Consider the following 17,779-nt stretch of genomic DNA (forward strand, 5'->3'; position numbering starts at 1 on the left):
TTGAGTCAAAGTATTGATATAATATTAGTCCAAAATAATATTGTGATATGTAACTATCATTTCCCCCCTCCCCATCACTAATATACATACCTGATGAATCCAGACCAGCAGATGCCACCAGCAGAGGCACACTAGTACTACAGCCCTAAAGAACATGCTTCAGTCACACAGCAGTTTAGTAGTATAGTTCATCACGTAAAAAGTTATCCATTTCAAATCAATGACTGACCCAAACGTAAATCATGAGGAGTAGACCCATCTAGAATCCTCCCTAGACAGAATGCAACACTACCCCACAGCACAGTGTTTATCACACAAGTCCTCTCGTTACCATGGCAACGTGTTATGTCACATCCGGCCAGACAGGAAAACACAGTAGACCAGTTTTGTAGACCAAAACTGCACTGTGTACCTTCACAGTGGATGATGGGGAAAGGAATCAGTGTTGGATACACCTTGCTGACAAACTATACTTTTTATTTATTTTTATATTCACACGCTTTATTAGCACAGTCCTTATCTTCCTTTAAAACATGAGAATCACTGAAGTATTCAAACCCTGCTCTGCATGAGGGGGAACACTGTCTGTATAACATCAGACCCCTAATGTTTCTTGGTGGTTGTTTCCAGTTGTGTTACTTGTCCATTCTGGGATCAGGATACCCGATTGTCTACCTGATTGTCTGATCTAGGAGGTGCTACGTGGGCTGGCCTGCGGTCCAGCAGTTAGTGCCGCTGGCCCTGTGGGTTCCAATCCAACTCACTGACCTTGTGCTCCTCCCATCTCTCCTGTCTTTTCTCTACTATCCTATCTGCTAAATAAACCCACAAAATGAAACAGTAGAGGTGGGGTGATGAGTTTAACTGTGTGTGGTGTATAACAGTAGAGGTGGGACGATGAGTTTACCTGTACCTGTTTGCGCTCCCTTTTGGGGTGGATCTGTTGCTGTGGAGGTAGTTGCTGCTGCTGGGGGGGAGGGTTCATGATGACCGGAGCAGCCGGCACTGAGGACGTGTACTGCTGTTGGGCCGGGTAGTATGCCCCTGCTGTGGACAAGACAGAGAGAGTTGTCCCACAAACTTAGTTACGCAAGTAGTTATGAATGTCAGCACTTTTGGAAATCACCAGCAAAACGCCAAAGTTTGGTGTCAAGCATATGTGTTGTGAGAACAGCTGCAGTACTAACCACTATGAGAAGCACTTAAAAACATTCTCCGTACTAATTCACCAGCTGCGGCAGATTGTCGGAGTATTTTCAGAATTAAAAGGAAACATCACAATTTTTCTACTTTATATTCATCATCTCCAGCACCACCCCAACATATGAGAAAATATGTTTTTGTTTTGTAGTAAAAAAGATAGCGGAAGATAAGTGTTTCCAATGACGACATGGGTGTGCTTCGTGTGATTTTTACCAATTGTGAATAGGCATTCGAAACACTTATCTTCCGCTATGTTTTTTACTACAAAACAGAGAAAAGCACCATCTTCACATACAGTGCTGTGAAAAGTTCTTATCCCCTTTCTAATTTTCTCTACTTTTTTATATTTATGATACTGAGTGTTATCAGATCTTCAACCAAAACTTAATATTAGATAAAGGGCACCTGAGTGAACAAACAATTACCTTCTAATTTAATTTATTTCATGTACAAAGTTACGCAACACCCAATGCCCCCGAGTGAAAAAGTAATTACCCCCTTAAACCCAATAACTGGTGGTGCCACCTTTAGTTGCAATGACTGCAACCAAATGCTTGCTGTAGTTGTTGATTTGTCTCTCACATTGCTGTGGAGGAATTTTGGCCCACTCTTGCATGCAGACCTGCATTAACTCAGCGATATTTGGGAGTTTTGAAGCATGAACGGCTCGTTTCAAGTCCTGCCACAACATCTCAATAGGGATTAGGTCTAGACTAGGCCATTCCAAAACTTCTAATTTGTTGCTTTTTAGCCATTTTCATGTAGGCTTTATTGTTTGTTTTCGATCATTGTCTTGCTGCATGACCTTCAGATCACAGACGGAGCGCCTGATATTCTCCTGTAGAATTCTCTGACACAGAAGAATTCATGGTTCCTTCTACTAAAGAAAGTCGTCCAGGTCCTGTGGCAGCAAAGCATTCCTAAATTGTCACACGATTGTGGAATGCAGTGTTTGGTTCTCGCCAGGTATAAATGGGACCCATGTCATCCAAAAAGTTACACTTTTAAAACATCTGTCCATAGAACATTCTTTCAAGAGTCTTCATGATGCTTTTTGGCAAACCTGAGTCAACATTTTGGACGACATGGGTCCCATTATGCCTGGCGAAAACCAAATGCTGCTTTGAATACAGTGCCTTCGGAAAGTATTCAGATCCCTTGACTTTTCCACATTTTGTTACAGCCTTATTCTAAAATGGATTAAATAAAACATTTACACACAATGCCCCATGATGACAAAGCAAAAAACAGGTTTTTAGAAGTGTTTGCTAAGTTAAAAATAAAACCAAAATAACTTTATTTACATAAGTATTCAGACCCTTTGCTATTAGACTCGAAATTGAGCTCAGGTGCATCCTGTTTCCATTGATCATCCTTGACATGTTTCTACAACTTGATTGGAGTCCACCGGTGGTAAATTAAATTGATTGGACATGATTTGGAAAGGCACACACCTGTCTATATAAGGTCCCACAGTTGCCAGTACATGTCAGAGCAAAAACCAAGCCATGAGGTCAAAGGAATTGTCCGTATAGCAGGAGACAGGATTGTGTCGAGACACATCTGGGGAAGGCTACCAAAAGAATTCTGCAGCATTGAAGTTCCCCAAGAACAGAGTGGCCTCCATTCTTAAATTGATAAGTTTGGAACCACCAAGACTCTTCCTAGCGCTGTCCGCCCAGTCAAACTGAGCAATCAGGGGAGAAGGGCCTTGGTCAGGGAGTTGACCAAGAACCCGATGGTCACTCTGACAGAGCTCCAGAGTTCCTCTGTGGAGATGGGAGAACATTCCAGAAGTACAACCATCTCTGCAGCACTCCACCAATCAGGCCTTTATGGTAGAGCGGCCAACCACTCCTCAGTAAAAGGCACGACAGCCCGCTTGGAGTTTGCTAAAATGCACCTAAAGACTCTCAGACCATGAGAAACAAGATTCTCTGGTCTGATGAAACCAAGATTGAACTATTTGGCCTGAAGAGTGACCAAGTGTCACGTCTAGAGGTAACCTGGCACCATCCCTATGGTGAAGCATGGTGGTGGCAGCATTATGACGTGGGGATGTTTTTCAGCGGCAGAGACTGGGTGACTAGTCAGGATTGAGGGAAAGATGAACAGAGTAAAGTACAGAGAAATCCTTGATGAAAACCTGCTCCAGAGCGCTCAGTACCTCAGACTGGGACGAAGGTTCACCTTCCAACAGGACAACGACCCTAAGCACACAGCAAGGCAACACAGGAGTGGCTTCAGGACAAGACTCAATGTCCTTGAGTGGCCCAACCAGTGCACGGACTTGAACCCGATCGAACATCTCTGGAGAGATCTGAAAATAGCTGTGCAGCGATGCTCCCCATCCAACCTGACAGAGCTTGAGAGGATCTGCAGAGAAGAATGAGAGTAAGCCCCCAAACACAGGTGTGCCAAGTTTGTAGCGTCATACCCAAAAAGATTATATGCTGTAATCGCTGCCAAAGGTGCTTCAACAAAGTACTGAGTAAAGGGTCTGAATACTAATGTGAAATGTGATTTTTTTTTTTTTTTTTTTGTTAAAACATTTCTAAAAAACAGTTTTTGCTTTGTCATTGTGGGGTATTGTGTGTAGATGGATGAGGGGGGAAAAAAACATGTAATCCATTTTAGAGTAAGCCTGTAACATAAAATGTGGATAAAGTCAAGGGGTCTGAATACTTTCCAAAGGCACTGTAGATGTTATTTTATATTCTCAAACTAACAGCAGAGCCTATATGATGTCCTCCCATACAGGCATGAAATGCTGGAGTGATGCTTCTATGCAAATGTTGTTGATCAGTAGGCTAATATACAGTGCCTTCAGAAAGTATTTACACCCTTTAACTTTTTACACATTTTGTTGTGTTACACCCTCAATTTAAAATTGATAAAATGTAGATATTTTTTTACACTGGCCTAAACACAATATCCCATGTTAGTGGAATTTAGTTTTTTTTTTTTACAAATTAAGAAAAAATGTAAAGCTGAAATTGTTTGAATCAATAAGAAGTCAGGCTACGGAGTGGCGCAGCGGTCTAAGGCACTGCATCTCAGTGCAAGAGGTGTCACTACAGTCTCTGGTTCGTATCACACCCGGCCGTGATTGGGAGTCCCATATGGCGGCGCACAATTGGCCCATAATCGTCCGGGTTTGGCCATCATTGTAAATAAGAATTTGTTCTTAACTGACTTGCCTAGTTAAATAAAGGTTTATATATATATATATTTTTTTTTTTTTTTAAGTATTCACCCCCTTTGTTATGGCAAGCCTAAATAAGTTCAGAAGTAAACGTTTGCTTAACAAGTTAAATAATAAGTTGCATAGTGCTTAACATGACTTTTTGAATGACTACCTCATCTCTGTACCCCACGCATAGAGAAAATTGTACGGTCCCTCAGTCGAGCAGTACATTTCAAACACAGATTCAACCACAAAGAAGGACACCTATTAGTAGATGGATAAAAATGAAAATATGATACATTGAACATCCCTTTGAGCATGTTGATCACACTTTGGATGGTGTATCAATACACCCAGTCACTACAAAGATACAGGCGTCCTTCCTACCTCAGTAGCCGGAGAGGAAGGAAACCGCCCAGGGATTTCACCAGGAGGCCAATGGTGACTTTAAAACAGTTACAGAGTTTAATGGCTGTGATAGAAAACTGAGGATGGATCAACACTGTAGTTACTCCACAATACTATCTTAATTGACAAAAAAGTGGAAAGGAATGCCTCTAAAAATATTCCAAAAACATGCATCCTGTTAGCAACAAGGTTAGCAACTTTTTGTCCTGAACAAAGTGTTATGTTTGGGGCAAATCCAATAGAACACATTACTGAAAACCACTCTCCATATTTTCCAGCATAATAGTGGCTGCATCATGTTATGGGTATGCTTGTAATCAGGAGTTTTTCAGGATAAAAAGAGAACAGAATGGAGCTAAGCAAAGGCAAAATTCTAGAGGAAAACCTTTTTCAGTCTGCTTTCCATCAGACACTGGGAGATGAATTCACCTTTCAGCAGGACAATAACCTAAAACACAAGGCCAAATCTACACTGGAGAAGACAGTGAAAGTTCCCGAGTGGCTGAGATACACTTGACTTAAATATATGGCAAGACCTAAAAATGGTTGTCTTGCAACGATCAACAACCAAATTGACAGAGCTTGAAGAATTTAGAAAATAATGACCAAATGTTGCACAATCCAGGTGTGGAAAGCTCTTACAAACTTATCCAGAAAGACTCACAGCTGTAATCTCTGCCAAAGGTGCTTCTACAAAGTATTGACGAATATTTACGTAAATTAGATATTTCAGTATTTTATTTTCAATACATTTCCAAAAACATGTTTTCACTTTGTCATTATGGGGTATTGTGTGTAGATGGGTGAGAAATCTATTTTGAATTCAGGCTGTAACAACAAAATGTGGAATAAGTCAAGGGGTATGAATACTTTCTGAAGGCACCGTAAGTCCCAAATGGAAGGCAAACAGATTGTTATCTGTAGCACTATAGACTCCACTGATCAGCCAAAACAATAACTCAATGCATACACACACTTGAATATGCATTCACCTGCATCTGGAGTAGGCCTATGACACCTTCAGATACCCCGTTTATCAAGAGATTTGCCATTCAAATACAATTATTACCATTATGTTATGTAGTTAGATAGTTTTTTACCAAAGTCAAATGTATTGGTTGATTAAAAATCCATGTGTAAGTGTGTGTATAGCGCATGTTATCGTGTGTATATGCATGTGTCTGTGCCTATGTTTGTGTTGCTTCAGTCCCCACTGTTCCATAAGGTGTATTGTTACCGTTTTTTAAAATCTAATTTTACTGCTTGCATCAGTTACTTGATGTGGACTAGATTTCCATGTAGTCATGGCTCTATGTAGTACTGTGCGCCTCCCATAGTCCATTCTGGACTTGGGGACTGTGAAGAGACCTCTTGTGGGGTATGCATGGTTGTCCGATGTGTGTGCCAGTAGTTCAGACAGACAGCTCGGTGCATTGAACATGTCAATACTTTTCATAAATACAAATAGTGATGAAGTCAATCTCTCTTCCACTTTGAGCCAGGAGAGACTGACATGCATATTATTAATATTAGCTCTCTGTGTACATCCAAAGGCCAGCCGTGCTGCCCTGTTCTGAGCCAATTGCAATTTTCCTAAGTCTCTTTTTGTGGCACCTGACTACAGGACTGAACAGCAGTCCAGGTGCGACAAAACTAGGGCCAGTAGGACCTGCCTTGTTGATAGTGCTGTTAAGAAGGTAGAGTAGCGCTTTATAGACAGATTTCTCCCCATCTTAGCTACTGTTGTATCAATGTGTTTTGACCATGACAGTTTACACTCCAGGGTTACTCCAAGCAGTTTAGTCACCTCAACTTGCTCAATTTCCACATAATTTATTATTATTCCTTACCACCCACTCTGAAACTAACTGCAGCTTTTTGTTAAGTGTTGCAATCATTTCAGTCGCTGTAGTAGCTGACATGTATAGTGTTGAGTCATTCGCATACATAGACACACTGGCTTTACTCAAAGCCAGTGGCATGTCGTTAGTAATGATCGAAAAATTAAGGGGTCTAGACAGCTGCCCTGGGGAATTCCTGATTCTACCTGGATTATGTTGGAGAGGCTTCCATTAAAGAACACCCTCTGTGTTCTGTTAGACCGGTAACGCTTTATCCTCAATATAGCAGGGAGTGTAAAGAGATACAACTTTTTTCCAGCAGCAGACTATGATCGATAATGTCAAAAGCCGCACTGAAGTCTAACAAAACAGTCCACAGACAAATCTTAGGCCCTAGGCATCTAGGGTAGATTTGAGAGGAATGTATTGGCATCAAGCAATACAGCTAAAATGCTACCAAGCCTATCAGAGAGCAATTTTTAGCCATCTTCAGACCTATATGTTAAGTGCCTAGGGAGTATGGGCTAGGGGTTGATCCTGGACCAGAAGCAATTAAGGAAGGCCATAGGACCATGACAGCACTCCCTCCTCGAGTTGCCTGCCCACTAGCAATCCTTGCCCCACCCCTCTCTAGTCTTTTCCACATTCACACAGAGATCCCAAATTCCAACACTCCATCTTCAGAAATACAGTGAGGGAAAAAAGTATTTGATCCCCTGCTGATTTTGTACGTTTGCCCACTGACAAAGAAATGATCAATCTATAATTTTAATGGTAGGTTTATTTGAACAGTGAGAGACAGAATAACAACAAAAAAAATCCTGAAAAACACATGTCAAAAATGTTATAAATTGATTTGCATTTTAATGAGGGAAATAAGTATTTGGCCCCCTCTCAATCAGAAAGATTTCTGGCTCCCAGGTGTCTTTTATACAGGTAACGAGCTGAGATTAGGAGCACACTCTTAAAGGGAGTGCTCCTAATCTCAGCTTGTTACCTGTATAAAAGACACCTGTCCACAAAAGCAATCAATCAGATTCCAAACTCTTCACCATGGCCAAGACCAAAGAGCTCTCCAAGGATGTCAGGGACAAGATTGTAGACCTACACAAGGCTGGAATGGGCTACAAGACCATTGCCAAGCAGCTTGGTGAGAAGGTGACAACAGTTGGTGCGATTATTCGCAAATGGAAGAAACACAAAAGAACTGTCAATCTGCCTCGGCCTGGGGCTCCATGCAAGATCTCACCTTGTGGAGCTGCAATGATCATGAGAACGGTGAGGAATCAGCCCAGAACTACACGGGAGGATCTTGTCAATGATCTCAAGGCAGCTGGGACCATAGTCACCAAGAAAACAATTGGTAACACACTACGCCGTGAAGGACTGAAATCCTGCAGTGCCCGCAAGGTCCCCCTGCTCAAGAAAGCACATATACATGCCCGTCTGAAGTTTGCCAATGAACATCTGAATGATTCAGAGGACAACTGGGTGAAAGTGTTGTGGTCAGATGAGACCAAAATGGAGCTCTTTGGCATCAACTCAACTCGCCGTGTTTGGAGGAGGAGGAATGCTGCCTATGACCCCAAGAACACCATCCCCATCGTCAAACATGGAGGTGGAAACATTATGCTTTGGGGGTGTTTTTCTGCTAAAGGGACAGGACAACTTCACCGCATCAAAGGGACGATGGACGGGGCCATGTACCGTCAAATCTTGGGCGAGATCCTCTTTCCCTCAGCCAGGACATTGAAAATGGGTCGTGGATGGGTATTCCAGCATGACAATGACCCAGAACACACGGCCAAGGCAACAAAGGAGTGGCTCAAGAAGAAGCACATTAAGGTCCTGGAGTGGCCTAGCCAGTCTCCAGACCTTAATCCCATATGGAGGGAGCTGAAGGTTCGAGTTGCCAAACGTCAGCCTCGAAACCTTAATGACTTGGAGAAGATCTGCAAAGAGGAGTGGGACAAAATCCCTCCTGAGATGTGTGCAAACCTGGTGGCCAACTACAAGAAACGTCTGACCTCTGTGATTGCCAACAAGGGTTTTGCCACCAAGTACTAAGTCATGTTTTGCAGAGGGGTCAAATACTTATTTCCCTCAGTAAAATGCAAATCAATTTATAAAATTTTTGACATGCGTTTTTCTGGATTTTTTTGTTGTTATTCTGTCTCTCACTGTTCAAATAAACCTACCATTAAAATTAGAGACGGATCATTTTTTGTCAGTGGGCAAACTTACAAAATTAGCAGGGGATCAAATACTTTTTTCCCTCACTGTACATGACTCCATAATTCATTAGTATTACCTGGTCTTTCCAGACCTGGCTTTCCTAGTTCTTTCCAGACATGAACTTCCAAGGCCGTCAGCTACAGTATGAACCAGTCTCCTCCCACTCTCTCAAACTCACACATCCCCCTCTTCTCTCACAGAAAAAAAACTTGCGGAAGTGGCCTCTGTGAATAGCACACATTTCAGTCTAACTCGCATTGTTGACCAGGAAGAGCACCGCCTAAATTTAGTCAAAACCCACACCGAGCACTGAGAGGGAGGGAGGGAGAGGGGGAACATGCACAAAAAGAGAAAGCAAAGGGAACAGGACTTTCTTGGAGAGTTCCCCTCCCAGTAAATAAGAATTTGAAATATGAGTCACGACGAGAGGGAGGGAATGGGGAACAGGGTGGAGAGCGAGTGGGGTTAAAGGAGACGGTGTAACCAGACCGCATCACATAGTTACCCTCAGCCTGCTGGGAGCTCATCCTAGAGGCACAGTTCCCCAATCTCAATGGCATCCCGAGAGTGTGAGAGAGAGGAGAACACAAGGGGGAGAAGAGGGTATCGTCTCTGAAGTCCTCCTCCTCTCCTGTCTACAGCTGAGTTATTCCCTCAACTGCTTAAGAGTCTTTACTACTCTCCTCTGTCATTTGACCTCTCTCTGTTTCACCCCCCTCTCCTTCCCTATTTCTCTCTCAACAAGTAGCCCAAGTCTCCCGGGGTCAGCAGTGTGGAGATGCAGAGGAGAGAGCCGTACACCATGAGAGAGAGAGAATAGAGAGACACGTCGTTTTTTTTAAATGGAAGTGATCTGGGCTTCCAGCTAGGTCAGAGCCCAGGACGTAGGTGGGGGGGTTAGTAAATCACTCAAATGTGGGCTAAAAATAACCCCCTCCCACCCGTATCCCATCACCACAAAGCCTGAGAGGGTAGGAGGAAACTGTTTTTCGCCTGGCCATGAGCCGTGATCATGTTGCCAGTACCACCTAATGGATCGGAGGTATATGGCATGTATTCTATGGCTCCACAGAATGTGCTGCTTATGCCAGTTTTCCACTGTGGTACTCAGTTGATTGATACTCCTGTCACGACTACTAGAGGTCGACCGATTATGATTTTTCAACGCCGATACCGATTATTGGAGGACCCAAAAAAGCCGATGCCGATTAATCAGACGATTGAAAAATGTATTTGTAATAATGACAATTACAACAATACTGAATGAACACTTATTTTAACTTAATATAATACATAAATAAAATCTATTTAGCCTCAAATAAATAATGAAACATGTTCAATTTGGTTTAAATAATGCAAAAACAAGGTGTTGGAGAAGAAAGTAAAAGTGCAATATGTGCCATGTAAGAAAGCTAACGTTTAAGTTCCTTGCTCAGAACATGAGAACATATGAAAGCTGGTGGTTCCTTTTAACATGAGTCTTCAATATTCCCAGGTAAGAAGTTTTAGGTTGTAGTTATTATAGGACTATTTCTGTCTATACGATTTGTATTTCATATACCTTTGACTATTGGATGTTCTTATAGGCACTTTAGTATTGCCAGTGTAACAGTATAGCTTCTGTCCCTCTCCTCGCTCCAACCAGGAACACATCGACAACAGCCACCCTCGAAGCAGCATAACCCATCGCTCCACAAAAGCCGCAGCCCTTGCAGGGCAAGGGGAACAACTACTCCAAGTCTCCGAGCAAGTGACGTCACCGATTGAAACGCTATTAGCGCGCACCCCGCTAACTAGCTAGCCATTTCACATCGGTTACACCAGCCTAATCTCGGGAGTTGATAGGCTTGAAGTCATAAACAGTGCAATGCTTGAAGCATTGCGAAGAGCTGCTGGCAAACGCACGAAAGTGCTGTTTGAATGAATGCTTGCGAGCCTGCTGGTGCCTACCATCGCTCAGTCAGACTGCTCTATCAAATCATAGACTTAATTATAACATAATAACACACAGAAATACGTGCCTTAGGTCATTAAAATGGTCGAATCCGGAAACTATCATCTCGAAAACAAAACGTTTATTCTTTCAGTGAAATACGGAACCGTTCCGTATTTTATCTAACGGGTGGCATCCCTAAGTCTAAATATTGCTGTTACATTGTATAACCTTCAATGTTATGTCATAATTATGTACAATTCTGGCAAATTAATTACGGCCTTTGTTAGGAATAAATGGACTTCACACAATTCGCAATGAGCCAGGCGGCCCAAACTGCACGGAACGCAAGAGAAGTTCCAATTTCCCTAGTTATAAGAAATTCATGTTAGCAGGCAATAATAACTAAATATGCAGGTTTAAAAATATATACTTGTGTATTGATTTTAAAGAAAGGCATGGATGTTTATGGTTAGGTACATTGGTGCAACGACAGTGCTTTTTTCGCAAATGTGCTTGTTAAATCATCACCCGTTTGTCGAAGTAGGCTGTGACTCAATGAGAAATGAACAGGCACTGCATCGATTATATAAACTAGTAATATCATCAACCATGTGTAGTTAACTAGTGATTATGTTAAGATTGATTGTTTTTTTATAAGATAAGTTTAATGCTAGCTAGCAACTTACCTTTAGCTTCTTGCTGCCATCGCGTAACAGGTAGTCAGCCTGCCACGCAGGCTCCTCGTGGAGTGCAATGAGAGGCAGGTGGGTTAGAGCGTTGGACTAGTAACCCGGAAGGTTGCAAAAACGAATCCCCGAGCTGACAAGGTAAAAATCTGTCGTTCTGCCCCTGAACAAGGCAGTTAACCCACCGTTCCTAGGCCGTCATAGAAAATAATAATGTGTTTTTCTCAATAAAGTTAAAAAATATATATATTTATTTTTATCGGCAAACACCTTTTACCGGTTGTTATGAAATCAGCCCTAATTAATCGTCCATTCCGATTAACTGGTCGACCTCTAAAGACTACACCTTAGCTGTGGAAAAATATGGCAGACACAAACCATGCCTGGTTCCACCTCCAGGAGGGTGTATTGACGAAACAGAGTAAACCTACTAGTTCACCAAAAGAGGGCCCAAACAAACACTTATCGTATTCACACTGAAAGATGCAAGCAGAAGCCAACTGTATTTCCCCCCAATTTTCTCACGAATTAAGTCTTGTTAAATAAAAAAAGAAAATATGTTGCTGTCTCATCAGGGCTCTAGTGTGTGTGTTGCTGAAACCAAGTTCTCGTCTCCTTGTCATATGACAAGTGAAGAAGAGGGTTGTGTGTCAGACTGACCTCAGGACATGTGACTTCTGGAAAAAAGAGTGACACACACACCATGACAACCTTACGACGTGGCTGATAAAGATGCAACAACCATACGACATCCTAAAAAAAGAACAGGCCATGCACACATTTTCTAGGGAGATGATCATACCTAAAGCAGAGTGAAGCAAGTCTCAATAGCCCCACTGCAGATTTACAACTTGGGCTGTGGTCTTTACATACAGTACGGCCAACTAATATACACAAAGTATGTGGACACCCCTTCAAATGAGTGGATTCGGCTTTTTCCAGCCACACCCGTTGCTTAGAGGTGTATAAAATCAAGCACACTGCCATGCAATCTCCAGAGACAAACATTGGCAGTAGAATGGCCTTAATGAAGAGCTCAGTGACTTTCAACATGGCACCGTCATAGGATGCCACCTTTCCAACAAGTCAATTCGACAAATTTCTACCCTGCTAGAACTGCCCCGGTCAACTAAGTGCTGTTATCTTTTATTTTCTCAGGGGGTGGATCAGCTTTAATATTGCTGATAGATTGTTGCTTCCATCAATGTAATTGTCTACATCATTTCCAATCCCCCAGATATTTTTGGGAGTCTCTCTCTCTGGCTCTCTCCACACGTACACACACAAACATTCATACATATACACAGAAACACATATATACACAAACACTTTTCTTAGAATATACCTTTATTATTCCCCGCAAACCTTACCACCCCTCCCCCAATTTGAGTAAACTAATAAACAATAAGGCTTCTATCTTCAGTTTATACACATTTTACAGGCACAATCTATTTTACAATAGTTTTATTTTATTAGAATTTTAGTCCTGGCATTCCAACATTTCTGATGTCCATCCAGTTTGATTTCTATTTGTAACTGTGCTATTTCACAAAATGTCTGAACCTATATACATTTTACAGACCCTGTATGTTTTACATTTTTATTGTGTTATTAGCCCCACCCTTCAGGTCCATTCAATTCCTCCCATCTATCTCTTAACACCATATTTTGGATTTCTAGTCGCCATATATTTTTCAACTGCACTGTGATGCTTCACAAAAGTACGCAACCTTTCGATTCTCATAGCTTCTACAGATGGTAAAATAAAGATACAATTTTTTGCTAAAATAATTATATTATTGATCGATTGACTATGACTTTTCAAATCACCCATTATTGCCATCTGGAGCATTAGTTTTAGGTAAATGTTGCAATTCTTCAGCCATTCCTGGACCTAAGACCAAAAATCAGCTACATATGAACAGCACAAAAAATAAATGATCTAATGACTGCCCCCTCGCAGCAAAATCTGCAGAGCAGGGAAGATTGTATGTATATATATATATATATATATATATATATATATATATATATATATATATATATATATAAAATTCTATTGGTTGCAAGTATTTTCTATAATCATTTAAATTGAAAAATGTGAAGTTTTGAATCCGGCGTTGTTTTGCGTGTCAATTCATAAACCATGTGCCACGGAATCGGTACATCGAAAATCTCTTCCAAACTATTTTGCCATTTATATGGTAAAGCTGTACATTTTCTGGTCCTTAACTTCTCTAGGGTAGGGGGCAGCATTCAGAATTTTGGATGAAATGCATGCCCAAATTAAACTGCCTGCATCTCGGGCCCAGAATATATGATGTGCATATAACTGGTAGATTTGGATAGAAAACACTCTAAAGTCTCCAAAACTGTTAAAGTGTGCCTGTGAGTTTAACAGAACTGATTTGGCAGGCGAAAACCTGAGAAAAATCCATTCAGGAAGTAGTTAATTTTTTTGGTTTTGTAGGTTTCTATTCAATGCCAATACAGTATCCATTGACTTAGGACTCAAATTGCAGTTTCTATGCCTTCCACTAGATGTCAACAGTCTTCACCATAATTTGCAAATAAATTCATTAAAAATCCTACAATGTGATTTTCTGAATTTTTCTCCCTCATTTTGTCTGTCATAGTTGAAGTGTACCTATGATGAAAATTACAGGCCTCCCTCATCTTTTTAAGTGGGAGAACTTGCACAATTGGTGGCTGACTAAATACTTTTTTGCCCCACTGTATACCGAGTACGTCCACATCCCCGTCAGAACATTTTATTGGTAAACTACACGGTAATGTAAAAGTTGAATTTTTTTGTGATCCAATACATAATATAGTACACTTATCATAATTTGGTTTTAATCCAAAGAGGTTTGAAAAAGTATCTAGAACCTCTATGAGGCTATGGAGGGATTCTAATTGTGGTTTTAAAAGAAAACACGAATCAGCGTACAATGACACCATTGTTATTAAGCCACGGATTTCTAATCCCTTAATATTATTGTTGGATTCAATCTTAACAGCTAACATTTGGATGGCAATAATAAATAGATATGGCGATAGTGGACAACCTTGTTTTACTCCTCTTGATAGTTTAAAACGGTCTGAGATTTAGCCATTATTTACTATTTTACAACTAGGGTTACTATACATAACTTTAAGCATTTTAATAAGAGATTCTCCAAAACTGAAATATTCTAGGCATTTATATATAAACTATTCATACTTTATCAAAAGCCTTTTCAAAATCAGTATTCTATTGTTTCCAGTACTTGTCTTATATTATCTCCAAAGTATCGTCCATGTAAAAAACCTGTCTGATTAGGTTGAATAATATCTGTCAATACCTTTTTAATTCTATGCGCCAAGCATTTAGCTTGAATTTTTGCATCACAACTCGTGATGCAAAAACAAGTTTAAGAGGCCTCCATTTTTTCAATGGACTGGATCTTTATATATACACACCACTTGGATCCTGTTTCAGTAATAATGAAATCAGACCTTGTTGCGTGTCCGATAATCTACAGTTAAGATGGGAGTGGTAATAATGATAATAATGGTCCTCTGAGTATATCAAATAAAGTTTGGTATACTTCCACTGATATGCCATCCAGCCCTGGAGTTTTCCCAGCCTTAAAGGCTTTAATTGCATCAATAAGTTCCCCGTCTGTAATTTGGCCTTCACATGAGTCTTTCTGTACAGATGTTAATTTGACATTATTAACATTATTATTATGTATGGGAAAAATCCATACAATTAGCTTATTTTACTTCCTCTTTCAAAATATTGTTTGGTGAATCATGTGTAAATCCATTTGTAACAAGTGTCAATAAAAAAAAATGGTAGCATTTCTATGTTGAAGAAAGAGAAATAATAACTTATCCCATCCAGTTCACTTTATTTTTATAATATATTGAACTGGATCTTTCTTGAATAGGTTGCTCCATTTCTTTTCCCTCTAACTTATTCTGTGCCTCTATGGCACCGTTTTTATTGCTATCTAACTGTACTGTTAGTCCTTCAATTTCCTTTGTTAATATGGACTCTTTTGATCTAAATTGCTTTTGTTTTATAGATGAGTACTGAATTGCATGGCCTCTAAAAGGCACATTTAAAAAAAGTGTCCCACACAATAAGGTGATGTTATTGTGAAGTGGAAATTTCTAGGAGCAACAAAGGGTCAGCTATGAAGTGGTAGGCCACACAAACTCACAGAACATGACAGCTGAGTGCTGAAGTGCGTAGCGCGTAAAAATGGTCTTTCCTCAGTAGCAACACTCACTACCAAGTTCCAAACTGCCTCTGGAAGCAACGTTAGCACAATGTTTGAATGATGTCTGCGAGTGTAACAGAACTCATATGGCAGGGCAAAAACCTGAGAAAAAATCCAAACAGGAAGTGGGAATTCTGAGGTTGGTAGATTTTCAACACAGCCCCTATTGAACAAACAGTGGGATATGGATGAGTTTGCACTTCCTACGGCTTCCACTGGATGTCAACAGTCTGTAGAACCTTGTCTGATGCCTCTACTGTGAAGTGGGGCCAAAGGAGACAGGAAATAGTCAGGTCTACCATGACCTGGCCATGCTCTGACCATGCGCGTTCACATGAGAGGGAGCTCTGTTCCATCGCATATCTGAAGTCAATGTAATTCTCCGGTTGGAACGTTACTGAAGAATTATGTTAAAAACATTCTAAAGATTGATTCAATACATCATTTGACATGTTTCTACTGACTTTTACGGAACTTTTTGACATGGTCAGCTTTTAGTGAACGTGCTTTCTGACTTTGGATTTGTTTACCAAACACGCTAACAAAAATAGCTATTTGGACATAAATGATGGACATTACCGAACAAAACGAAAATTTCTTGTAGAAGTGGGAGTCCTGGGAGTGCATTCCGACGAAGATCAGCAAAGGTAAGTGAAGATTTATAATGCTTTTTATGAGTTTTGTTGACTGCACAATTTGGCAGGTAACTGTATGGCTTCCTTTTGTGGCTGATTGCTGTTCTCAGATTATTGAATATTGTGCTTTTGCCGTAAAGCTTTTTGAAATCTGACACAGCGGTTGCATTAAGAACAAGTGTATCTTTAATTCTATGTAAAACATGTATCTTTCATCAAAGTTTATGATGAGTATTTATGTTATTTGACGTGGCTCTCTGCAATTTCTCCGGATATTTTGGAGTCATTTCTGAACATGGCGCCAATGTAAACTGAGGTTTTTGGATATAAATATGAGCTTTATCGAACAAAACATATGTATTGTGTAACATGAAGTCCTATGAGTGTCATCTGATGAAGATCATCAAAGGTTAGTGATTCATTTTATCTCTATTTCTGCTTCTTGTGACTCCTGTCTTTGGCGGGAAAAATTACTGTGTTTTTCTGTGATTTTGCGGTGACCTAACATAATCGTTTGTGGTGCTTTCGCTGTAAAGCCTATTTGAAATCTGACACTTGTGGGATTAACAACAAGATTACCTTTAACATGGTATAAGACAAATGTATGTTTGAGGAATTTTAATTATGAGATTTTTGTTGTTTGAATTTGGCGCCTTGCACTTTCACTGGCTGTTGTCATATCATCCAGTTAACAGGATTGCAGCCATAAGAAGTTAAATTCCTTGGTGTCCATATCACTAACAAACCTTCATGGTCCAAACTAGGGTTGCAAAGGGTCAGAAATTTACCAGTAAATTTCCTGAATTTTTCAATGGGAAGTTAAACACGGGAATTTTGGGAATTTTGCTTAAATTCATCAATAAAGTTAGCTTATAACAGTGAACCTTTTTTGTGGGATACACAAGGCAATTCTAGGTCTTGTGGCATATTTTGGTTAAACTATCCCCAATTCAATGGAATTGCAACCCTCTGCATGCACAGTGCAATCTTCCATCACATGTACAGCTGATTCTCAAGATCTTGCACACTAATGAGATGCTATTGAGCCCACACTACTACACTGTCTGAGGCAAGGACTACAAGCTTTCTGGTAAATTTTGATTAAAATACTGGGTGCCTAGAGCAAAGTGTGTTTAAATAATTTCTATCTTAACAATTTCTAGTAGTTCGTTTTTGCTACCATGTGGATTTTAGCTTGCTTGAGCCGGCTAACTGAGAAGTGTTAATTCACCTGTTTCCATACATGTTTCATTTAAAAACAGTTCTTACAAAGAAGTTGTTTAATCTAACTGCTTAACTATTTATCTGTACATGGAATTGTATTTGGGTTATTTTTACTCATGTTTGTTGTGTACATTTGCAAATACTGTGCCAAAT

At 40.3% G+C, this 17,779-nt stretch overlaps 1 protein-coding gene across 10 annotated transcripts in view; it reads right to left on the bottom strand.

Moving 5' to 3' along the window:
* Window positions 1–17,779, bottom strand: part of LOC139548213 (eukaryotic translation initiation factor 4 gamma 1-like) — a 79,998-nt gene that overhangs the window by 32,124 nt on the left and 30,095 nt on the right. For 8 of the 10 annotated variants that reach the window (XM_071357730.1, XM_071357731.1, XM_071357737.1 and 5 more), the window contains one exon: window positions 908–1,047. In XM_071357730.1, coding sequence (XP_071213831.1) covers window positions 908–1,047 — 140 coding nt within the window. The remainder of the gene's footprint in view (window positions 1–907; window positions 1,048–17,779) is intronic. The other 2 variants (XM_071357735.1, XM_071357732.1) reach the window with 1 other exon arrangement.

The sequence above is a fragment of the Salvelinus alpinus genome, chromosome 21 (genome assembly GCF_045679555.1).
Source record: "Salvelinus alpinus chromosome 21, SLU_Salpinus.1, whole genome shotgun sequence".
Lineage (NCBI taxonomy): Eukaryota > Metazoa > Chordata > Actinopteri > Salmoniformes > Salmonidae > Salvelinus > Salvelinus alpinus.